The following is a 26437-nucleotide window of genomic DNA, read 5'->3' on the forward strand; positions in this document are numbered from 1 at the left end:
CTGTGGACTGTGGAATGGATGCCGCAGTGGCATGGAGGACCGTTTTGGTAATATGATCCACCCACACCTCAACATTCGCACAGTGTTCGAATTGGGCCAACTGGCTATAAAGTGTCCAGTCAGCTCCACTGAGCACCCATCGTGGTGGTCTCCTGTCGGGGCCCACGCCATCTGGCAGGTGAATCCAGATTGGGAAATGATCACTGCCGTGCAAGTCAGCGACCACTTCCCAGTGAGCACTAGCGGCAAGAGCTGGAGAGCAAAGCGAGAGATCAATGGCAGAGAACGACCCAGTCGCCGTGCAGAAATGAGTACTCTGTCCTCCATTGAGCAAGTAGGCACAGGATGACAGGAGAAGCCTCTCAATTGCTCTACCCCTGGGGCAGGTAAGTGCAGAGCCCCAAAGCACATTGTGGGCATTAAAATCACCACAAATAATGAATGGCTGGGGGAGCTGTGTAAGAAGGTCGGTGAGGGCCGCTTCATCAAGAGCATCATGTGGGGGCAAGTAAAGTGAACATACAGTCAACGGATGACGCACGTGCACGGACACAGCGACGGCCTGTAGAGTCGTCGTAAGTGAGAGAGGCGAGGAATGGTAGTCCGTCCTGACGAAAATACCTACGCCTCCTCTAGCTCTCTCTCCACGCAGGTCGTCCTTTTTGTGGAGTGTATAGCCTCGTATCTCAGGGGAGTATGATGGATGGAAATACGTCTCCTGGAGACAGAGACACAATGGTCGACCCTGAGAAAGTAGACGAAGTTCCTCCACATGCGTCCTGAACCCTTGCAAGTTCCACTGGAGTATGGGAGCCATCTATGTTGGGGGTAGCACCTTCATCCTGTCTCTCCGACGGGGCGGGGAGACCGCAGCAGGTGGAGGGGCAGGCATGGGACGAGATGATTGCCCCACACATACATCGTACTCCATCAACTCTGGGGAAGAGTCAGATGAAGCCTCGCGTAAAACAACATCCGCATGGTCAGATGGTTTACCACGGGATTTGACCCGCTGTTGCTGCTGCACAGTAGCTTTCTGTGGCTTGGTGGACTTTGGGGGAGCGGATGTGGGAGTGGTAAGTGGCGCACTGGGCTTGGGGACAACCTCAGCTGTTGGAGGCGCGAGGGGCTGGACCAAGTCCGCCACTGTACCTTTGTCTGCCGTTCGAGTAGGGGCTACTGGCTCTGGAACACTGGCTGCGTTGCAAGTGCACTGGCAGCTACAGGTGTTAGTGCCAACACTCACCACCTCAGTCTGCGTTGAGGCATCGACCTTTGGAGTAGGCTTCTGTACCAGGGATGCAAAAGATGTAGCAAATGTGGGAGGTTGCATCGACTTATAAATCTTCTTGGCCTCACCATAGGGGATACGCTTGGTTGTTTTGATTTCCTGGACCTTGCGTTCCTCTAAAAATATGCGGCAGTCCCTACTCCAAACAGGGTGGTTCCCAGAGCAATTAATACATTTAGCCGGAGACGAGCAACCAACTCCTTCATGAGCAGCCTGACCACAGTTTCCACAAGTCGCTTCGCCTTTACAGCCTAAGGTGGTATGCCCAAAACGCTGGCATTTGAAACAGCGCATTGGGGCCGGGAAATAAGGCCTCACACTAAGGCGAAGGAAGCCAGCTTTAACATGTTCAGGAATTGTTGTGCTACTGAAGGTCAGAATAAAGGAGTCGGATTTGACAAGAGTGCCATCAACCCTCTTCATGATGTGTTGGACATCAACGATACCTTCCGGAGCCCACTCACGTTGCAGTTCTTCCTTGGGAATATCAGCTAGATCCCAGCATGTCACAACACCTTTGCTATAGTTCAAGGTGCTGTGCAGTTCGGTGTCTATGGCATACTCTCCAAGGCATTTAGCAGATTGGAGGTTAGTTGCTTGCTGGGAAGTGGAAGTTTCCACTAGCAAGGTCCCATTACGTAAGCGCTTCACCGATTTTAAGGAGCCACAGATTCCCTCCAATCCCTTTTGTATATAGAAGGGCGAAACCTTCTCGAAACTACCCTCCTTCCGTTTCACAATGAGAAACACATTCGGATTACCAGAATGCATTCTGTTACCTAAGACTGGACTTTTTAAAGAAGCGCCGGAGTCAGGGGGACTGACTGCACGGGCCCTCTTAAGAGACTGGGTGTTAGAACCTTCCAGCGGCCCACCCTTTCCGCTGGGAGGAGGAAAAGAGAATTTCGAAGGATCCATCTCGGTCCCACGAGCAGCTAGGGAACTAGAAGTCCACCTAGACAGAGCCCCGCGTGCCTAGGTAAGCCTTATACAACTGAGGTGCGGCAGGTTCCCCAGAGGTTGCCCGCTACCGACTGTTCCACCTCAACAGCCATGCATCTCATCAGCGCGCAGCACACCTTGAGATTGAGGGGTTTTTTATAGAGGTTTATTCCATCCTCGCGATCCGGGCGGTCAAGCCAAGATCCCCATTCCCTGAGACACACAACATTCCACCGCCGCGCCGCACGGTGGTCGTTGAAGTATGCTTAGAGGTTACGGTGACAGGGGACTGGCGGCGCTTACCAGTCCCCAGCTCAGGAACCCCGGGGTCGCCAAGCCCGTACCCAGCAAACGAATGCTGAGCCCCTGGGGGCCATACTGGTATTGTGATAACAAAAGAGCCCAACGTTGTAGTCTCGGAGCTGTCCGCTGAGGAACTGGTTTAGACGGATGAAACAGTGACGTCAGAGGCTTGTGATCTGTTACTAAATAGAATGGTCTACCATAGAGGTAGTGACGGAATTTTGTGACACCGAACACAATAGCCAACGCTTCCTTGTCCAATTGGCTATAATTACACTGAGCTTTGTTTAGCAATTTAGATGCGAACGCAATAGGACGTTCGTTGTTACCGACTCGGTGAGACAACACAGCACCGAGGCCGAAAGAAGAGGCATCACAAGCTAACACCAGAGGCTTGTGAGGGTCGTAATGGACCAGACAACGATCATTCAATAAAGCCTCTTTAAGCTGCTGAAAGGCTGATTGGCAATCAGCTGACCACACAAACGGAATATTCTTATGGCGGAGACGATGCAACGGTGCAGCAATCTGTGATGCATTAGGTATAAACCTAATATAATACGTCAATTTGCCAAGAACTGCTTGCAATTCATGCAGGTTGCGAGGGGCGGGCAAATCACGAATAGCTGCTAAATGTGACTGGGAGGGATGAATGCCTTGAGCATTAATAACATGTCCCAGATACTCCAGCTCCGTAAGGAAAAATGAACATTTATTGATGTTGCAACGTAGGCCTGCCTGAGACAACACTGTAAACAAACACTCCAAATTACGGAAATGTTCAGCAGGCGTCCGACCGGACACAACAATATCGTCTAAATAGTTGCAACATGATGGCACATTAGCCAGAAGTTGTGACAAAAAACGCTGAAAAACAGCTGGAGCTGACGCACAACCAAAAGGCAAACGCAGAAAACGGAACAACCCCAACGACGTGTTTATGACAAAATACTGTTGTGATTGCTTGTCGAGGGGCAATTGGAAATATGCTTCACGGAGATCAATTTTGAAAAAGAAACGAGCTTCCCCTAACTTATCCATCAGCTCGTCCGGTCTGGGCAAAGGAAAAGAATCAATGACAGTCTGAGGATTAACTGTCGACTTAAAATCAGCACACAAACGTAACTTGCCAGACGGTTTCTTTATAATAACTAAGGGAGAAGCCCACTGGCTCGCTGAAACGGGTTGAATAACACCGTTGTTTTGCCAACGACGAAGTTCATCTTCTACAGGTGCCCGGAGGGTGTGAGGCACTGGATGAGCACGACAAAAGTGAGGCTGAGCATTATCTTTTAATGTAATATGAGCGGCAAAGTTCGCAGCACAACCTAGTTCGTCTTTAAATATGTCACTGTATCGTTTACACAAATCGGTTATGCTGTCTTGAGGAACAACAACAGAATTAATTTGCAACACATTGTCTTGGATAGACGGGCCAAACAAGTCAAAACAGTCTAATCCGAAAATGTTTACACTGTCTGTAGCGCGGAGCACTGTGAATGAAACTGTTTTTGTATTGCCACGGAATGTGGCTGGCACGCTACATACACCTAACACAGGAATTTGTTCGCCACTGTAAGTAGCCAAAGAATGTTTTGCCGCTGAAAGTTTAGGGCGGCCGATAGCCGCATACGTAGCACTATTGATGAGAGTCACAGACGCACCAGTGTCTAATTGAAAATTGAAGGTCTTATCCTGGATGCGTAGCTTCACAAATAGTTTATTACACTGTCTCTGGATCGGTGCAGTGGAGGCGGAAGACACAAAATCAGCGCGTTTAGCGCGTGTTCGCTGCTTACGACAACTCGTGGGTTGGGCGGGTGGAACAACAACTACCGCGTCACTTGCAGTCTGTACATCACTTTTCACAGCGTTTGAATTACGCTTGGGTCGCATAGCAGAGGGCTGGGTGGGTGGCTTATTGCGAACAAGTTTATTACCCACACGAACCGTGGAAGAGTCTTTAAACGCGACCTTCTGGGTGGGCTGGCTTTGAAGAACATGAATATCCATGGGCTGGGCAGCACTAGAATTGTTCTTGCGTTTACGCAAACAAACAGTCTGGATGTGTCCTTTCCTTTGACAAAAGTGACAAACCGCGTTTCTGAACGGGCAACGTTCACGGGGATGAGCAAGAACACACTTAGGGCAAGACTTAACTCTATCATTTTGCACACGCGGCTGACGAATGTGTTTAACATGACGCGGCCGGCTAGTGTTTACAGTCTGACTCTGCCGGTGGGGCCGCGGGCGTGACGTAACTTGCTTAGCACAGGCAATTTGAGAAATACATGGCTGATCTAACTCACACTCAGCATAGTCAAAAGTATCTTGGGCTTCAATGATGTTCATCACAGTCTCTAATGACGGGTCAGGCAACTTTAAGATAGCAGCACAAATACGAGAATCTGCAATGTTTTGCGTAATAGCGTCTCGTAACATGACATCACTGTAGGAAGCTCCACACACACAATTAAATCGGCACTGACGGGTGAGGCCCCGTAAATCTGTTAACCACTGTTTATTAGATTGATGTGGCAGTTTCTTTAATCTGAAGAACTTGAATCTGGCTGCTGCCACATGAACTCGCGACTCGAAATACTCAGCAAGCTTGTTAACAACAACGTCATAGTCTAAAGCTTCTGGCTGGGATTCCGGGAACAACTTACAAAGTAGTCGATAGATGTCCATGCCTGCAGTGGAAATTAAATAAAGCTGCCGCTCAGTACCTGTGATTTTGTAGACTGTCATGTGCGCCTGCAACTGCGCGAAATATTCTCGCCATTCTTCTCTGGATTCATCAAAAGCCCGGAACTGTGGTGCTGCCTGTGCTTGTTCCTTTTGTGTTGGAGGATTAGCCGCTTGTTTGGCGATTGCTTCCACCAGACTTTGTATTTTCTGACTCTTTAACAAGATCAACTGTTGTAATTCGGCAGACATAGTGAACACAAATTAAATCAGCCCCCAAAATTTTATCGCTATAATTAGTATAACAAGAACAAGTTGAACCAGCCCTGCACACGAGTTCGGAAGTCCTCGTCGCCAGTTTTGTGGCGGTGTTCGTAGCGACAAACACTTGGCTGTAGAAATGGCTTACGAAGTCACCGCCACACTTTTAATAGCGGGCCGACCGGTCCGCTGGAACAGTGAACAGAAAGATGAATACCCAAACACTCTGATTAAATAAAAGTCGGTACTTATCTTTATTGATGAAGATACAGTAACACAGTAGTGAACTCGGTGTCTACAGAAATCTGTCTAGTTCGAGTCGAAGCGGCTAGGTCAGCGTCGGCTGACGACAAACAACAACTCTGCTGCGATGAACACACAACTGACTAACAAGTACACAATTCGGTGGCGAGTATACAACTGAGCGGCGAATACAGAACTGTCCTAGCGCTCGCGACTCCAGCGCTTAAGAATCCAGAAGCCAGCGGTGGCGCGCGCAGACTTGCGGCGATTTCCTGTCTCGCTGGCACTGCTTATGCGGACGGCGTCCGTACTTTGATGCTGCCAACCTTTTGGCAGCGGGCTTGGTTGGCATTACTGGCTAGGACATAACAATTACCATCGTAGTTTTTAACATATAAAACAATGTATAGCTTTTTTTAGTCTGTCCAGATTGGATGTAAAAAAAATGCATTACCTTTCAAAACATATGCAAAGTAGACATTTTGCCACTACCAGCTTTTAACAAAGATAAAAAAATTCCACCACATTGACACTTTCATCACTTTCGTACTCGCATTGTAAGGGCTGCTTACTGTCACAAAATGTTTCTCTTTTTCCTCTACAAACTGTGCTCTCATATCATATGGTTTCACAGCATCCTGGATCTGACAGAGATAGTAACCATTCTTCCTGAAACCCTCTTGTAGGTGCTGCAGTTCCACTGCTATACTCTCTCAGTTGTAAATTTTGGGATCCATATGCACTAGTACGGTAAGGTCGCCTACTCATTGCGAGGAGAGTGTCAGGTGAAGGCATTTGAGTATAAATCTGTATGCACTGTTTTACAGTAAACACTGAGTCCTAGTAAGCTGTCCAGTCCTCGCTTGACTAGAACACTGAGGAATGAAAGTCAGTTGTTCTCTTCTATCTCCAATGTTAATGTGATTATTTTAACAGCAAGTTGCAAAATTCACACATATGCTGTCATCACTGTGGCCAGATTATGAGACCTCGCCAAGCACACACACCTTCTCCACACCAGCAGTGACCTGGCCACCCTCCGAGACGGGGGTCTACTGCCACTGGTGCCTGCACCCCACACTTTCCCCTTCTCCTCACCAGTGAAACTGCACAATGTATAGGGTCATGTGATTGGCAGCACAAAGGACAGGCTATATAACATGGCACTTGGAGCCACACAGTTGGCCACTGTGGCCACTTGGAGATGCTAACAGATTAGCTAGCTGACATATCACACTATTGGGATGATCCCATCTGACTGAATATCTGAGAACATTATAAACCAGATGAGCCTGCTTGGCCCTGGTTAAGGAACAAATATATTACATATGATGTAGGCTCAGCAAGATCACAAGATGACTCTTCTTCTTCACCTGCAGATAACATCGACACTCTTCCCTGACTCTGTGGTGGATAGACAAAGTCATCTGGTATCAAGCCAATAGATTAGGATAGTCGGCAACATGCAGATAATCTGAAAATACTAACATCTTGTAGCTAAAGGACTGCAAGAACTGTAATCAATTGTATTGAGGAAAAAAGTTGACTATGCAACATTATCTCTACCCAGAAAAGTAGACACAACACCGCTGACGCTACCTGTGGCTTATTTTACCAGTGCAGAGGAAAAGGTTGCCCTCATTCCTCCATTGTGTGCAGCAGATGAATTACTGCATGAAACACGCAGTATTACACGCACGAGGCCTCTCCAGGGGACACTGCCTTATCGTAGCACAGACTGTGTGGGTTGAGAGGTTTGCATGTTTGTAGGAAGCTTTTTCCATAGTCCTTCCCCCAACCCAAGGTGAGATGTGATCTGTGTTGAGGGGTACATGGCACATGGGAAAAAGTTTTGTGACTGGAGCCTTGGGGATATCGGGAGATCTCCCTCAGTAAGTAGCCCTAAACTGGCATTGGACTCCACTACTGTTTGGTGTTGACCTAATAGATCCCCAATTCTCAGGATGAAAACGGACAACGCAGAAACAAATTTTAAAACAAAGGGACTTGATGACACGCTGAACACCCAAACGTCAGATGTTCAATTAATAGAAGCTGTTTCTGCAACTTAATCGGGGACAGACAAGTTTGAGAAGTGGAAAATGTCACTAAAAAGTTGGACTGTATGAACATCAAAGACTTGTCTGGAGACCTCCAAGACCTCCAAAAAAAGACTGTCTTGGCGTGAAAGAAGTAAACACGCCTCTCCCACTTCCATGACAAGGAATAAGAGAATGAAAGAGGAGTCACTTACTGCCATTTCCCAACAAGATAACAAGATCCAGTAACAGCTGGGGTTTTTGGGATGGCAGTAATATATGAGGGTTATCCACTTGTTAACATCACTTTGCAGCAGAAGGAGCTAGCTCAAATGGCTCACTTTGAAAAGACTGGGGAAGACTCATGTCAAGAACACAAATTCAGGAGTATTCAGGACAAAGGTGCTCTAATCTTAGGATGGGAACAATAGGTTGGCTGAAGGAGATGGTTCCAAGATATCTCCAGGGAAGGAGGTGAAGTTGCTGGTTAAGACAGCAGAGAAACTCTTCAAGACCACAAAGGGTGCCTAAACAACTTAAGGATGTTGCTCCAAAGACTCTGTCTTAGAAAGTGCAGGTGCTTGGCAGATGACTAGATGACAATTAAATAGGAGGTGGCATATGATGGCCAAACGCTTGTAGCAGGAGTAGGTGAGAAAGTCCTAAAGGCAGTGTGAGAGCAGCACCTATCCTACTGTGAGATAAAAAAACTTCATGGAAAAATATTTGCAGTTGCGTGAAGAACTACAACTGCACCTATGTGTCCACATCTTCTTTCAAAGCAAATCAACAGCCACAAATATTTTTCTTCAGGGGTCCAAAAATATGGAAATCATGTGGGGTGAGATCGGGACTTTATAGAGGATGTGTAAGAGCTTCCTAGAAAACTTCTTCACTGTAGCTGAAACAGCCTTGGCAACACATGGGGCTGCTCACATGTTATCAAAGTTGTTTTGAGTACACTACAGATGTTGCACAGGGAAGCCCTTACTAATTACTGTCCGAACCTCTCCCTATGCAACTTCCATGCATTTGGAGCCCTGAAGGAAAACATTCGTGGCAGTCGACTTGCTTCAAAAGAAGGTGTGGACACCTAGGTACAATCATGGTTAAATAGGCAACTGTAAATGTTTTTCCATGAAGGCATTGACCATCTTGTCTCACAGTGGGATAAATGTAGTAACAGTTATGACAATTACTTTGAAGTAGTAAACAGTTTACTTAATTTTTTTCCACCTGTCTCATTTTGATTTGACTGCTTATTATAAATTAAGTTCAAGGAGGAAACTGGTTTTAAACAGACTATGGCCTATAGAAATCCAAGGAAACAGACTGGGATTCCTATAGAAAAGACCTAAATTCACACTTACCTGAAGTTAGTACTTTGAAATAAATTAAGGAGTTTTAGGGGAAATGGCATATGAAGTGATGTCTTTCATCATGATCTGGTACTTAGAAAACTGTCCAATCAGCAAAATGTACACAAACAGGAATGTACTTTTGTGAACAATAATTCTGAACTGCAATGGAAGCAGGTAAGAAATCTGTTCAACTTTTTAAGAAGAAAAGAACGGTGGGCAAAATATCAGGAAGCATTTGCCAAATACATTCTTTCTATTAAGCAATTAAACAATCACCCTGGAAGGTATTCTATGTGGAAGTGGCAGGCACAGTATCAGGGCTCAACTTCAAAACGTCCTCACAAGAATATAAAAAATGTAGGAGGATGGTGAGTATACAAGGGCAGCTAATGACGCACTGGATTTGCTCCTCGATACTTACCCTTCCTCAGAGCACTCTGGCATACAGTACTAGCCAGAATTCAGTCCCTGTGAGGTACTGGTTTATTAGTAACCAGTGGGAACACTAGGAATCTGTCACAGAATGTGTTGATTTCGAGAAAATACAGTGGGCAGCAGAGACATTTCAATTGCTCAAGCCACCAGACCCAAATGGAGTTCTTCTGGCTCTATTGCAACAAGCAGAAAGATTTATCAGGCTCCTATGTAGAATGTTTTAGAGTCAGTCTACCAGCAGGCATCATTCCTAATGCTTGGAAAACAGTGAAGGTTGCTTTTATTCCAAAGCCAGGGAAGACTGATCATACCAAGGGTAAGGACATGAGACCAACCAAGTCTGTCCTCCTTTCTTTTTTTAAGACATTAGAAAAAATGTGCAAGTTAGGGAAACAAGGTTTACCGAGATTCCTCTAAATTAAACCCAACAGGCATATCACAAGATAAATTATGTGAAACAGTACTTCACCAACTTTTTGTGGAGTTAAAAAAAGCTCTAAACTATCAGGAAATTGATTTCTATATCTTCCTGGTTATAGACCAGACTGAACGAGGCAGCATAGTGGTCAGCACACTGGACTCCCATTTGGGAGGACAATGGTCAAACCCATGTCTGGCCATCCTGATGTAGGTTTTCTGTGATTTCCCTAAATTGCTTCAGGCAAATGACAGGATGGTTCCTTTGAAACGGCATGACCAATTTCCTTCCCCATCCTTGCATAATCCGATGGGACCAATTACCTCCATGTTTGGTCCCCTCCCTCAAATCAACCAACCAACCAATATTGAACAGAAGGTGGCTGCTAAGACCCATGGGAAGGTGCAGAGATAAGCTTGCCTAGGCATGACACATGAAATTAGCAGCAGCACATCTCCTCTGGGATGGAGACCATGTTGGACATGCCTCCATTACACCATTGGATTACAACAGAGGCAGCATCGGAGGCATAAAGGTTAAGAATCCGAAACCTACAGGATATCCAGTTCCCACATCAATAAAATGAATGTGATAAATATAGAAATTGTCAGGGAAATGCTGGCTGACTATAGAATAAGTTCCATCTGCTTCAACAAATCTTTCAGTGTAACAATTGGAAGTAGGGAGTAATGGAAGAATGAACCATGATGATGTTCAGGACACACAGTCTGGTTTACTGGTGGGTCAAAAACAGATGAGAACACAATCTCTAGGGAAACTGGCTCTGGTATTCCAGGCAGAGATATTCATCATCAGAGTGTGTGCAATGAAGAATCTATGCAGGTGTTACAAGAACTGCAGCAGAATGCCACAAATCCCTAGTAATGCTAGGGGAAGCCAACAGGATAAACCTGCTGTGAGTCCCTGGTAACTCAGGAATTAGGGGTAATAAGTTAGGAGACCACATAGAAAAACAAGTTGGGGTGTTTTTATTTTGGTCAGCTCAATAAAGTTTACAAAAAACATTTCCAGTTCATATTTTCCCTCACACTACTCTTTAGCAGTTCTGTCTGGCTTTACTAGACTGTCAGAGAAAAATAACCACACAATAAACTTAATTTCAATGGGTGCAATGTGGAGGAGGGGTGTGAGGGGTGGGTGACGGGTGGGGGGTGGGGGGAGGAGGGGGGTAGGGGGGGGGGGGGGTAGTTAAGGCTACTGCTGTTTTGTCTTCTTGGTTACACAAACTCAGTTCAAAATGTTCACAAGGGCCATTCCACCAGAGCCAAACCTCTGCAAAGAGGAGAGGGAAGCATTTAAATGTTCCTGAAAAGATTCTGAGTCATCTTTCCAGTAGACAAAAGAAATGTATAATCCTGTTACTGTTTGAAGTATATAAGCAGAAAATGTACAGTTAGTGATTGTTGCCAACAGGAGAGCAGAAGATGGTCCAACCACCCATGTGAAGAGAAATACCATCGAACTTCTCAGAACACTTTCCAAGAAAGAATGGTGATTAGACTTTGGCATGAGCATATGCACCTCTGAAACTTTAACAATTACCAAATGTCCATAAAGAAGGGGCCTCATTTCATCTCATCATTAGCAACATCAGCACATACGAGAGCTACCAAACAGCTGGCAGTGATGTTCAGCTGTTTTGTTGACAAATGCCATCAGCATGTATTGAATTTGGTGCATTTTGTCCAACAGCATCAGAACTTTGAACAAGGCCAGGAAGGCCTCACAGTGAGCTCCAATTTCGTTTCCCTGTTTACTGGGGACTACGTAAGGAACTCTTCTAGTCTCAAGGGGAGAAGATCAGTTGTGCTAACGAAAATCTTTGAATTTGTTTTCATGTCGACCTACTTCCTGCTTGATGGAAATTACCATGAAGAGTCCAGCAGAGAGCTGATGGGCTGCCCACTGTCACCAGGGGTAGCTAACAAGTTTATGACGGCATTTCAAGAAGTCTAGAGTCAAAGCAGTGTACAAACACTCATCACTTTTTTATAATATTTAAATGATACATTCATGATACGGGTACACTGACAACTACACATACAAGCATTTTGCAACATCTGAACTTGCTGCAGCAAAACATCAGGTTCATGAAGGAGATGAAGAAAACAATCAACTTCTATTACTGGATGTGCTAACCAAGAGAACACTGGATGCCGTGCTAGCACACAGCATACCTCCAACTCGTGCCCCCTCACAATGAGCAAGCATACTCAGCACACTAGTGTGCAGGGCTTATCTCCAACCAAGAGTGTTTATCATTGGAGTTGACACACAGACAAACTGTTCTCAGGCTGAATGTTTAAAATCACTGCCAGATCTACAATGTCATGAAACCAAAGGGCCGCGTGGTTAGAGGTGCCACGTCACGGATTGTGCGGCCTCTCCCACCAGAGGTTTGAGTCCTCCCTTGGGTATGGGTGTGTGTGTGTGTGTTGTTCTTAGCAAAAGTTAGTTTAATAGTGTGCAAGTCTAAGTACCAATGACCTCACCAATTTGGTCCCTTAGGAATTCAAACACATTTGAACATCTAAAACCAAAGGATCTGAGGCCACAGCTAGCAGAGGAAGAAGAGAAACTAATTGCAACAACATTTTTTCTTTATGTTGCTAACACATCAGAAAAAATTGGAAGAATATCATAACTAGTATTTCATGAAAACATCTTAATACAATGACTGCACTAGCAGCTTCAAATTTTGTGCACTTTGGGTGATGTGAGTGACTAGGAAGAGAGAATAATCTAGTAACCAGGATTGAGTGCTATCAATTTTTGCATTTAAAGGTTTCAGCTACATTTTAGATGGAATGTTTCAGTATAGGCATTGATAATACTAATGTCAAGTTCCCAAAACTGACAATACTTGCCATGACTATATCTATGTCCATACTCTGCAAACCACTGTGAAATCCATGGCTGAGGTTACTTTTCATTATATCACATATTTAGAAACTGTCAGTTTCATTCCTGGAGATACACAGTTGCTTATAAATAATAATGAAGTCACCAATAGCAAATTTGCTACCCAAATATATATTTATAGTTGAATGGCATCTCATAAAGCTGACAGTAATGTGAGACATAAATGAGAACTAATGTATAGTAAATTACCTGACAATTTAAAGGCAGCTCAGAAGAGATTGAGAAAGAGACTAAAAACTGCAACAGATTAAATGGAAGCCCAATTAGTCTAACTAGTATAGGACAGTCTGTAAGTCATTATACTTTCACTGATAAAAGATTATTAGTAATCAGTAAACACAATTTCCCTTGTGGATATTTCCATTTTTATATTTTGTATGATTTAACACCAATGCATGAAATTAGGGAGTCATCACATTATTCACATACATAGCTTCTTTACCTATTCCATGCATGAAATACGACTTTTCATGCCCTATGTTGGCATGCGGACACACACAGAACCACTTTATGGGACAAATAAATAATAATGCATTTTACTATTCAGTTCCTTATTTGAAATATTTCAGCAATGTACCAAATGTTCAAAAGACTGTAATAATTTATAACTTTTCTTTTGTCTATGATATTTGGCTCTTTATGACTCTGCACATTCAGTGTCATTCAAATATTTCCATAACTGTGTGCCAGGTAGATGCTGTTATTTGGAGGGGACAGCATTTTCACTGACTTCCCAATAAATCTATTTTGTGTGGGTCCTACACACTTAATATTCTGGAATGACTAACACTGTATTTTCCCAGTACTGTACCAATGAATGGATGTCTGATCCTACATAATCATTCCATCTCTTACCCCCACGCACATTGTTACACCAAGGCATTTGTATGAGTTAGCTGATTCCCACTGTGCCATAATGATATTGTACTCAAAGGATAATGTGTTTTTACATTCTTCCTTCCCTCTACACTATTTTGTGTGTGTAATCTAGTTCAAAAAAGGATGTGACCAAAAGCCAAGGTTTTCATTCTTTTTTTGTGTGCTGTCGATGACTCAATGCTTCTATTATTCGGTGAGCTATTTTCTTTACTCCTTGTGTTGTAATAAAAGTAATAAAACATTATTAAATACATATACATATGAAAAACATTTAAAAGGATAATACAATTGCATTATTAGAAATGTTCTGTGCATGTAGGAATTTTTAGGCTATCAGACAACCTCTCTTACATTTCAATTGCAGATGCAGGCAGCAGACTTCAATTACACTAGTGTGTGACATAAATAAGAAAATTCTCCTTACTTGGTTTCATTTCACTTGTATAAAAAAAAATACTTTCCTCCTTACTTGGTTTCACTTCACTTGAATAAAAAATACTTAATACTGATATCAAATTTTTTGTAATTTCGAAACATGTATGATACAAAACACTCGTAGCCTGTCATATTCCAAACGGCACTTCTTAACAGACCTACCACATACGAGAGTGTGTGAGTAACAAAATCATGTACAAAAAAGTGAATTATGGTTTTCTCATCTGTCTGTGCCTTACCGCGCATTCATAATTAACGTCTTTGCAAATGCTTATGGTCGATCGGCGTTTCATTTTTTGTTTTTAATGAATTTTAACTTTACGATATCCTGGGAGTCTTTCATCATGTACCTACACATCATACATTACTTACATTTTCCAGAACTTTCCATACCATGTTATGTTAATACAAGTGTGGAGTGTGATTTTAAACAACTCTGTTAAGCTTTTTTATTCTCTGTTGGTTTGGGAATAAACTACTGAGGAAACTGACCAGTACTAACTGAATGCTTAAATCAGCTATTCAACATTAAATGCAATATCAACATTTGTTTAGAGTAATCCTGAAGGAAGGTATCTTCATCTAATATTTCAGGATAAACAGGGACTATTATAGTGCATCTGCACTCTCAAAAATAATAATAGAGCATCAAATGATGCAACTGCAGATTACATTTAGAAATAAGAAGGACTATGAATGACTGGTGGAAAATACTAAACCATGATTAGTATTAGAAATCAGAGACACAGAAGAATACAATACACAAAAATTATGACATAATGAATGTACGAAAGCTATACAGGCACTTGTATCCCAGCAACAATTATTGCAATATTTTCAAAGTCTTTCCAGTCTCAATCAAAGGACTGTTCTAGGTACCAGAGTGAGGATTGTAGGAGAGTATTTAGTAATGAATGAGCAAATACTGAGTAAATCTGTAACTCAAGACACATAAGTGTACACAGTTAATAAGGTTGTAGTAGTAAATATAAATTAAACGAGAAATAGAATTTTGCAGACAGATATATGTTCCTTGACATTTTAATAGATTTTGATTTGACTCATAAAACTTTATTTTACTATTTACCAATATTTCAATTGCTGGTTGATCCTGGGACTCAACAATGTAATTCTCATTTTCATCTTGCTCTGCCATCTGATCACCTTCTGTTATGATGTTCACATTGGCAACAACTGGTCTAAAACCAAAAAGAAAAAAGTGACACAATGAAGTAAGGCTTGCAGAAGTATCTTTTAGTTGCTGTGCAAAACGCTTTATTTATACATTGCCTTTTGCTTCAGTTTTTCTTTTTGGACTAAAAATGTGTATCGGAATTACTGGTCACTTCATCTGCCTCATGCTTGGAAGGTACACATAGATTACTTAGCAAATAAACTGAACAACTTAGCATTTGCAATGTGTATTTTGTCAGGTGCCACAAACATGGATACTAGAAAGATAGTTTATCACTGCTACTTTGAGTCAGTTATTCGTTATGGCATAATCTTCTGGGGAAATTCAGCAAATGTCACTAGGCTTCTAGTATTACAAAAGAAAGTAATTAGAAACATGTGCTGCAAAAAAACAGGAATCTTGTTGATCACGGTTAAAAAATTTAAAAATACTATCTATCCCCTCACTTTACATATATGAGATGGTGGTGTTCCTATATAAAAATCAACATACACTAGACACTTCCCATTTTGACCACAAATACAGCACTCGCCAAAGAGATAACTTCAAACTTCCAACACATCATTTAAAACTTTATGCCCAAATGTCAGAGAATATGGGGTTAAAAATTTTCAATAAAATAAAAGGTGGTAATATATTTAAGATGGAGCTTGGTTCACTGAAAAGATTGCCCTTTACTCTTCTGGTGGAAAAGTGTTGTTATTCTGTCAGATTCATTGAGGACAGCTTCACAGTCTGAACACAGGGATTGTATTACATGTATTATTTTATGTACATGTGTAGCTGTAACTTAGAAATGTAAAATATAATGTAAACTTTTGTATTTCTATCAAAAAAGTTTCTTCTGTAAACCTTGACATGTCTCCTGTATATCAAATCAAATGATTTGAAAATTGTACGTAATGAGATGAATAAATCACATATCACATATCACGAGCATAGTGAGCAACTAGATTCCAGACAACCGCCAAGCAGGGTGTAGCACTCCCCTTTTGTTGTGAAGTGTCATGGTCTGTCGTGAAATGCATTCCACAAGATACCATAAGTTTGAGCAGTTGCTCTGATTTACGACTTCACAACAAATGACAACAATTTGAAGAGATTCATTGGAGCTGGGTCCACATGTCTTTCTCAATGGCAGCCCAAATGTGTTCAGTAAGCCATGAACTCTGAGGTGACAAACAGGCAGACATATATTCTTGTGCTGTTCCTCAAAGCATTATGAAATAGCTTGGGTACAACGGACTGATGAATTGTCTTGCTGAAGATATTAAGATTAGGACAAGATGGCATCTAAGGTAAAGGTTTGAAATGTGTTTCTCAGACAAATTTTTCTACAAAAAAGATAAAATTTGAAAACTGCAATGTTGAAACTACGAAGCTAAATGAATGCATTAGTAGTTTACAGTATGTAATTAGTACCCTGGAAATGAATATCATAAAACTTCAAGAAAGAAAAAGTGAAGTGAACATTTAAAGTTTTCAGCAGAATAATTCAATTTCAGAAAAGTGGGAAAAATTGGAGATCAGTTGCAACAAACAGAAAGTGCAAAATCAAGAAAATTGTGACATAAGTGTAAGATCTATGCATACAACAACTCATTTCATGTACTTTCTCAGCAGATGATGGAAATGCAATATGTAGTTATCGTGAGCTGTGTGAGAAGCAAAAGGAAAATGTGAATACAGTAGGACCCAAAACTTTGTTGTTTCAGAAAAATGTGAAATCCAACATGAATGTGGTAAATACAAATCGCCAACTTTTAAGTTGTTCTAATGACTTACTCAACTGTGCAATAAAAACAAGTGATGAAATAAACAGCATAAAACAAGATGCTGTGCACAGTAAAGGTAGGCCTAGGTTTTGTAGCTCCAATTCAAATACCAGTATTAAAATTGAAACATATGCAGACAGCCACAAGTGGAACATAGCTAATGATTTTTGCAATAAAAGCAATTGAACCTAACTTCCATAGGGAAACCAGGTGTGAAATTCTGTACAGAAACATTAATAAGTCACAAAAACTCTCCACATTAAGCTACAAAGACTTTTAGTTCTCCTGGCAACAGCAAGTGATGTTGCAAGAAACAATAAAAAAGATTTAGCTCTCTTGCTTAAAAGAGAACTATGTGAACCAAGAAGTACAAATGTCATCATATTTTCATTTCCACGTTGTTTCAACCCAGTGGAATGGTCCTGTGTAAACAAAGAAGTGGAACGTGCAAATAATGAGATAAAACTGTATAAAGGCATTTGAAAATGTGACTTTTGTAGATATAAGAAAATATGGAAAGAGATAGACACAGCTCCCATCTAAATAGAGAAAAACTTTGTAATAACAAATATTTTAAAAATAGTAGCTACAAAAACAAAAGTCAAGTGTGAAGCTTCAAAGATCATTCCCCTCACAGACAAGAACTATACATTATAAGGAAAAGCGTGTGTGGAATCCATTGACAATGAACTATTACCACTATAAGATCAATTACATAATGTTGCATCAACAGAAGGAAACACTCCAAATGCTACCAGTTCCCAAGGGAGCACAGCAGTAGCTGCAAAACCAAAACCTGAAGTATTTGAAACAATATCACTATCAACAACAACAACAGAAACATTAGCAACAAAAACATTAGCAGTAGCACCAACAGTAACAGAAAGCATCTCACCACAGCCCGGTTAATGACCCATGAAATGCTGAAAACATGTCCTTTTTAAGGATTTTAGGCACCTTACCAGAACACAGGAAGGAACACAACATCACAAAATGTAAACACAACTGCAACCAGTTCCCATCCTAATCATCTGCAGATTTCAACACTAAACATTCAGTGCCTTAAAAATAAATCATTAGAATGTGACATAGTAGTGAACATTGAGTGCATGTGCATTATGGAACATAGGTGAAGAAGTTTACAACTAAACAGCACTAACATTAATCTATACAAGATGGCATGCCAATGGTGTAGAAAAAAATGCCAAAAATGAGGTGTATATACATCTTTACCAAATCAAGTACAGGGTATAAAAGAAGGTGTGAAGCTGAATTATTAAGTGTGGAAAATCATTTTGAAGCAGCAGCTGTACAGTTGTATGGAATACAGGGAAAAGTCAATGTCATAGCAATATACAGACAACCTACTGGCGATACAGACATTCTTATTAATCAATCAGAAACATTGCTTAACATTATATTTACTGGAAGAGCCACTGTGATTGTTTGTGACAACTTAAATGTAAGTCATATGAATGTAAGTAGGTCAAAAGATCAGTTCTTAAACCTATTATGTAATTTCAACCTATTTACATACACACACGAACCAACAGACTAACGTATAATACAAACAGTCTTACAGACAATATATTTTCGAATGTAGGATCTACAGAAGTAGTAGTAACAAATACTGATTTGGGATTATCAGACCACAATGCTCTTGCCCTCAAAATTTCTTCAGTGCCACTGAAAAAAAAAAAGAAAAAAGAAAAATTATGTAAAATTTATAAATATCCTACTAAGGAGTTCCAAGCAGAAGTATTGTCTCTATATCATTGTTACGGTCTCTGATCCAAAGACTGGTTTGATGCAGCTCTCTATGCTAATCTACCCTGTGCAAGCCTTTTCATCTCTCAATTACTACCTATATCCTTCTAAATCTGTTTACTGTATTCCTCTCTTAATCTACCTCCACGATTTTTACCCACACTTGCCTCCAATACTAAATTGGTGATTCCTTGAAGTCACAGAATGTGTCCTACAACCGATCCCTTCTTCTAGTCAGATTGTGTCCCAAATTTCTTTTCTCCTCAATTCTGTTCAGTGCCTCCTCTTTAGATACACAATCTACTTACCTAATATTTCGGCCATTACAAATTATTTTGCTGCCCAAACAACAAAACTCATCTACTACTTTTAGTGTTTTGTTTCCTCATCTTAATTCTCTCAGCATCATCTGATTTAATTTGACTACATTCCATTATCTTCTTCTTCTTCCTCGTCTTTTTTTAATAACCTTCTTTCAAGACACTGCCCACTCCATTCACATGCCCTTCAAAGTCCTTTGCTGTCTCTGACAGAATTACTCTGTCATTGGCAAACCTCGAAGTTCTTATTTCTTCTCCCCAAACATTAAGTCCTACTACACATTTTTCTTTGGTTTTCTTTACTGCTTGTTCAAATTGCAGATTGAATAACATCAAGGATAAGCTACAATCCTGTCTCACTCTATTCTCAAATACTGATCCCCTTCTGGCCCATCAACTCTTATAACTGCCATCTGGTTTCCATCAAGTTGCAAATAGCCTTTCACTCTCTCTATTTGACCCCACTACCTCTTGAAAGAAAGTCAACATTGTCAAAAGCTTTCTGTAAGTCTATAAATGCTATAAATGTAGATTGGCCTTTCCTTAAACTTTCTTCTAGGATAAATTGTGGGGCCAGCACCTGCTTTCTTTACAATTGGATTTATTAGACTCTTTTTGGAGTTCAATGATGCATTGCCTGTCTCATATATATTGCACACCAGATGGAATAGTTTTGTCATGGCTGGCTCTCCCAAGCCTATCAGTAGTTCTGACAGAACGTCACCTATTCCTGGGACCTTGCTTTGATTTAAGTCTTTCACTGTTCTGTCACGTTCTTTTCCCAGTACCAGATATTTGTTCAGCTGCATCTTTTGTCTGAGAAGGCCTCTTTAATTTTCCTGTAGGCAGTATCTGTCTTCCTTAGAGGGATATATTCTTCTAAATCCTTTCACTGTTCTTCAGCCATTCCTCCTTAGCTATTTTTCACTTCCTATCAATCTCGTTTTTTAGACATTTTTATTCCATTTCACTTACTTCATTTGCTGCATTTTTAGACTCATTTCATCAATCAAATCCTGTATTACTTGTTTTATCAAAGAATTTCCACTACACCATGTCTTTTTACCTATTTGATCACCTGCTGTCTTCACTTTCTCATCTCTCAAAGCTCCCCGTTCATCTTCTATTGTATTCCTTTCTATTGTATTTCTAATACTCCCTCTGAAACTCTCCACAACCTCCGATTCTTTCAGTTTATCCTGGTCCTATCTCCTTAAATTCTTAGTTTTTTGCAATTTCTTCAGTTTTAATCTACAGTTAATAATCAACAAATTGTGCTCAGAGTCCACACCTGCATCTACAGTTCATAACCAACAAATTGTGCTCAGAGTCCACATCTGCCTCTGGAAATGTCAGACAATTTAAAATCTGGTTCCAAAATCTCTACCTTAACATTACACACTGAAGTGCCAAAAAAACTGGTGTAGGCATGCGTATTCGAATACAGAGACATGTGAATGGGCAGAATACAACGCTGCAGTCAGCATCACCTGTGTAAGACAACAACTGTCTGGCACAGTTGATAGATTGGTTACTGTTGCTGCAATGGCAAGTTATCAAGATTTAAGTGAGTCTGGACGTGGTGTTATAGTCGGTGCACGAGTGATAGGACATAGCATCTTCGAGGTGGCGTTGAAGTGGGGATTTTCCCGTACAACCACTTCACGAGTGTACCGTGAATATCAGGAATCCAGTAAAATATCAAATCTATGACATTTCTGCAGCTAAAAAAAGATCCTGCAAGAACAGGACCAATGACGACTGAAGAGAATCGTTCAACGTGACAGAAGTGCAACCACAAATTATTGCACATTTCAATTCTGGGCCATCAGCAAGTGTCAACCTGTGAACTATCCAACAAAACATCATCGATATGGGCTTTCGGAGCCAAAGGACCACTCATATACCCTCGATGACTGCGTAACACAAAGCGTTATAACTTGCGTCCAGACGTTAGCACCAACATTGGACTGTTGATGACTAGAAACATGTTGCCTGTTTGGATCAGTCTCATTTCAAATTGTATTGAGCACATGGACGTGATAGGTATGGAGACAACGACATGAACCCATGGACCCTGCATGTCAGCAGGGGACTGTTCAAGCTGGTGGAGGCTCTATAATGGTGTGGGTTGTGTGAGGCTGGAGTGATATGTAACCCCTGATACGTGTAGATATGACTCTGACAGGTATGTAAGCATCCTGTTTGATCACCTGCACCCTTTCATGTCCACTGTGCATTTCGATGGACTTGGGCAATTCCAGCAGGACAACGTGACATCTTAGTTGTCCAGAATTTCTACAGAGTGGCTCCAGTAACACTCTTCTGAGTTTAAGCACTTCAGGTGGCCGCCAAACTCCTCATATATGATCATTATTGAGTATATCTGGGATGCCTTGCAATGTGCTGTTAAGAAAAGACCTCCACCCCCTCATACTCTTACAGATTTATGGACAGCACTGCAAGATTCATTATGTCAATTCCCTCCAGCGCTACCTCAGACATTAGTTGAGTCCATTCCACATCATGTAATGGCACTTCTACATGCTCGCAGGGGCTCTACACGATATTAGGCAGGTGTGCCAGTTTCTTTGGCTCTTCAGTGTATAATCAATCTGAAACTTGCTGGTGTCTCCAGGTCTCTTCCACGAGTACAGCCTTCTTTCATGAGTCTTAAACCACGTGGTAGTGATGATTAAATTATGCTCTGTGCACAATTCTACCAGGCAGCTTTCTCTTTCATACCTTTTCCAGGTCCATATTCATCTACTATTTTTCCTGTTCTTCCTTTTCTTACTACTGAATTCCAGTCGCACATCACTATTAAAATTTCATCTCTCTTAACTACCTGAATAATTTTTTTCATCTCATCATAAATTTCTTCTACCTCTTCATCACCTGTGGAGCAAGCTGGCATAAAAACTTGTACTACTGTGGTGGTTGTAGGTTTCATGTCTATCTTGGCTCCAATATGCATTCACTACAGTACTCATAGAAGCTTACTCATATTCCTACTTTCTCATTCATTATTAAACCTATTCCTGCATTATCCCTCTTTCATTTTGTATATATAAGCCTGCATTTACCTAGCCAGAAGTTCTGTTCCTCCTGTCACCAAACTTCACCCATTCCCACTATATCTAACTTGAAATGATCCATTTCCACTTTCTAAATTTTCTAACCTAAATGCTCGATTAAGGGATCTAACAGCCCATGCTCCAAACTGCATTATGGCAGTTCAGTTTTGTTTCTCTTGATGATAACATCCTCCTAAGTAGTTCCTGCTCGGAGATCCAAATAGGGGACCAGTTTACATGCAAAATGTTTTACCCAAAAGGCTGCCATCATATTTAAACACACAGTAGGGCTTCATGCCCATGGGAAAAATTACAGCTGTAGTTTCCCCTAGCTTTCAGTTGTTCACAGTACCAGTACAGCCATACCATTTTGGTTGATGCTACAAGGCCAGATCAGTCAATCACCCAGACTGTTGCCCCTGCAACTACTCAAAAGGCTGCCGTCTCTCCTTGGGAACAAAATGTTTGCTTGTCTCTAAGAGATACAAATGATGCATATAACACAACAACGGAAAATCCAGTATGGAATGTAACACTATTATGAAAATAATAGTTTATACTCACTATACAGTGGAGATGCTCAGTTGCAGATAGGCACAACAAAAAAGATTGTCAGAAAACGAACTTCTGGCCAACAAGGCCTTCATAAGAGATAGAACACACACACACACACACACACACACACACACACACACACACACACTCTCTCTCTCTCTCTCTCTCTCTCTCTCTCTCTCTCTCTGTGTGTGTGTGTGTGGTCTCGTGCGTGTGTGTGTGTGTGTGTGTGTGTGTGTGTGTGTGTTCCATCTCCGATGAAGGCCTTGTTGGCAATAAGCTCATTTTCTGACAGCCTTTTTTGTTGTGCCTATCTGCAATTCAGCATCTCCAGTATATGGTGAGTAGCAACTATTCTTTTCATGATGCATGTAACTCATTTCCTCCAGTTTTCGTGGGATATGTTGAAATTTGCTTCCCAAAGAAGCTGTCAAGAACCAGATCACATGGTAATATGATGTTCTAGGATCTCAGCTGGCTTCAAAACTTCTTGTGGACCTTTAAAGAGACTTATTTCTAAAATGAAAACATCCACATACCCACAGTGTTGTAACTCTGTAGAGTGAATGTGCATAATCAAATGGCGTGTGTCTCCATGACTGCCATAAAATGATCACCTCACATTGGCACAGAAAGTGCTGCACCGTGTGCAGAACAGTCTTACACAGCCCAACTTGCTGAGCCCTCAGCCAAATTAATGTTTACCATGATGATTGCAAGCTGACCTGTTGCACTGTGCTTTATTAGTAAGAGCTGTTGTACACATTTCTATATCATTCAGCGTCTTGGTGTATTGCTTCTTCTGAAAGTGGAATAAAGTTTGGTTGATGGGAATTCTGATATTGTGTTTGTACAATGTTACAGCATTTTTGTCACAAGTGCAGTATTCTACTCGATGTGTTTTATTTCGCAGTTCACTATGGCTGATTTGTCAGTGGAAGAAATTCTTCAATCTCTCACTGAGCAGCAGTGAGCTCTCACTAACCAGCAGTGGGCCCTGGACATGGCACTACACAATTTTGCAGCGTTCTTTACATGCCAAGGTAGCCCGCCCAGCTAGCTGCGCAGTCTAACGCGCCGTTTCCCAAGTGGGAAGGCGTGCCGGTTCCTGACAATTGCTGCACAAACACTGTCTCCACGTACACATAAACCATCATTACTCTACCATACAAACATTTGGGGTTACACTCGTATGGTGCGAGACGTTCCCGCCGGAGGGGGAGGGGCAACAACCCTCCCGACCTGGTAAGAAGCAAATAACCAGAGCCACTTCCTCATCCCCTCAAACCCAGAACCTCCCACAGAAGAACCCCAAAAGTGCCCAGCCTGTGACAGGATACTTTCCGACATCAAAATAAGTGTCCAAGGAATAGAAAAGCAACTGGAATCACTCAACAGAGGAAAGTCCACTGGACCTGACGGGATACCAATTCGATTCTACACAGAGTACGCGAAAGAACTTGCCCCCCTTCTAACAGCCGTGTACCACAAGTCTCTAGAGGAACGGAAGGTTCCAAATGATTGGAAAAGAGCACAGGTAGTCCTAGTCTTCAAGAAGGGTCGTCGAGCAGATGCGCAAAACTACAGACCTATATCTCTGACGTCGATCTGTTGTAGAATTTTAGAACCATGTTTTTTGCTCGCGTATCATGTCGTTTTTGGGAAACCCAGAATCTACTCTGTAGGAATCAACATGCATTCCGGAAACAGCAATCGTGTGAGACCCAACTCGCTTTATTTGTTCATGAGACCCAGAAAATATTAGATACAGGCTCCCAGGTAGATGCTGTTTTCCTTGACTTCCAGAAGGCGTTCGATACAGTTCCGCACTGTTGCCTGATAAACAAAGTAAGAGCCTACAGAATATCAGACCAAGTGTGTGGCTGGATTGAAGAGTTTTTAGCAAACAGAACACAGCATGTTGTTATCAATGGGGAGACGTCTACAGACGTTAAAGTAACCTCTGGCGTGCCACAGGGGAGTGATATGGGACCATTGCTTTTCACAATATATATAAATGACCTAGTAGATAGTGTCGGAAGTTCCATGCGGCTTTTCCTGGATGATGCTGTAGTATACAGAGAAGTTGCAGCATTAGAAAAATGTAGCGAAATGCAGGAGATCTGCAGCAGATAGGCACTTGGTGCAGGGAGTGGCAACTGACCCTTAACATAGACAAATGTAATGTATTGCGAATTCATAGAAAGAAGGATCCTTTATTGTATGATTATATGATAGCAGAACAAACACTGGTAGCATTTACTTCTGTAGAATATCTGGCAGTATGCGTGCGGAACGATTTGAAGTGGAATGATCATATAAAATTAATTGTTGGTAAGGTGGTTACTAGGTTGAGATTCATTGGGAGAGTCCTTAGAAAATGTAGTCCATCAACAAAGGAGGTGGCTTACAAAACACTCGTTCCACCTATACTTGAGTATTGCTCATCAGTGTGGGATTCGTGCCAGATCGGGTTGAGGGAGGAGATAGAGAAGATCCAAAGAAGAGCGGCGCGTTTCGTCACAGGGTTATTTGGTAATCGTGATAGCATTACGGAGATGTTTAGCAAACTCAAGTGGCAGACTCTGCAAGAGAGGCGCTCTGCATCACAGTGTAGCTTTCTCGCCAGGTTTCGAGAGGGTGCGTTTCTGGATGAGGTATTGAATATATTGCTTTCCCCTACTTATACCTCCTGAGGAGATCACGGATGTAAAATTAGAGAGATTTGAGAACATACGGAGGCTTTCAGACAGTCGTTCTTCCTGCGAACCATACATGACTGGAACAGAAAAGGGAGGTAATGACCGTGGCACGTAAAGTGCCCTCCGCCACACACCGTTGGGTGGCTTGCGGAGTATAAATGTAGATGTAGATGTAGACTGGATCAGACTCTGAATGTGGCTCTCCAGCTGGGATACGACTTTCTCAAATACTGCCCTGAAATGAGATCCATCCTTCATGAAATCCTCCCCACTCCACCAAGAGTGTCTTTCCGCCATCCACCTAACCTTCATAACCTCTTGGTTCATCCCTATGAAATCCCCAAACCACCTTCCCTACCCTCTGGCTCCTACCCTTGTAACCGCCCCCGGTGTAAAACCTGTCCCATGCACCCTCCCACCACCACCTACTCCAGTCCTGTAACCCGGAAGGTGTGCACGATCAATGGCAGAGCCACGTGTGAAAGCACCCACGTGATTTACCAACTGGCCTGCCTACACTGTGAAGCTTTCTATGTGGGAATGACCATCAACAAACTGTCCATTCACATGAAAGGACACAGGCAGACAGTGTTCGTTGGTAATGAGGATCACCCTGTGGCTAAACATGCCTTGGTGCACAGCCAGCACATCTTGGCACAGTGTTACACCGTCCGGGTTATCTGGATACTTCCCACTAACACCAACCTATCAGAACTCCAGAGATAGGTACTTGCCCTTCAATATATCCTCTCTTCCTGTTACCCACTAGGCCTCAACCTCCGCTAATTTCAAGTTGCCACTGCTCGTA

General features: G+C 42.0%; 1 protein-coding gene across 3 annotated transcripts in view; it reads right to left on the reverse strand.

Annotated features, from left to right (window-relative positions):
* The window catches only part of LOC124803045 (TRAF3-interacting protein 1), a 265079-nt gene that overhangs the window by 44390 nt on the left and 194252 nt on the right, over positions 1-26437 (reverse strand). For all 3 annotated transcript variants that reach the window (XM_047264163.1, XM_047264162.1, XM_047264160.1), the window contains one exon: positions 15326-15437. In XM_047264163.1, coding sequence (XP_047120119.1) covers positions 15326-15437 — 112 coding nt within the window. The remainder of the gene's footprint in view (positions 1-15325; positions 15438-26437) is intronic.

This window comes from Schistocerca piceifrons, chromosome 6 (genome assembly GCF_021461385.2).
Source record: "Schistocerca piceifrons isolate TAMUIC-IGC-003096 chromosome 6, iqSchPice1.1, whole genome shotgun sequence".
Classification (NCBI taxonomy): Eukaryota; Metazoa; Arthropoda; class Insecta; order Orthoptera; family Acrididae; genus Schistocerca; species Schistocerca piceifrons.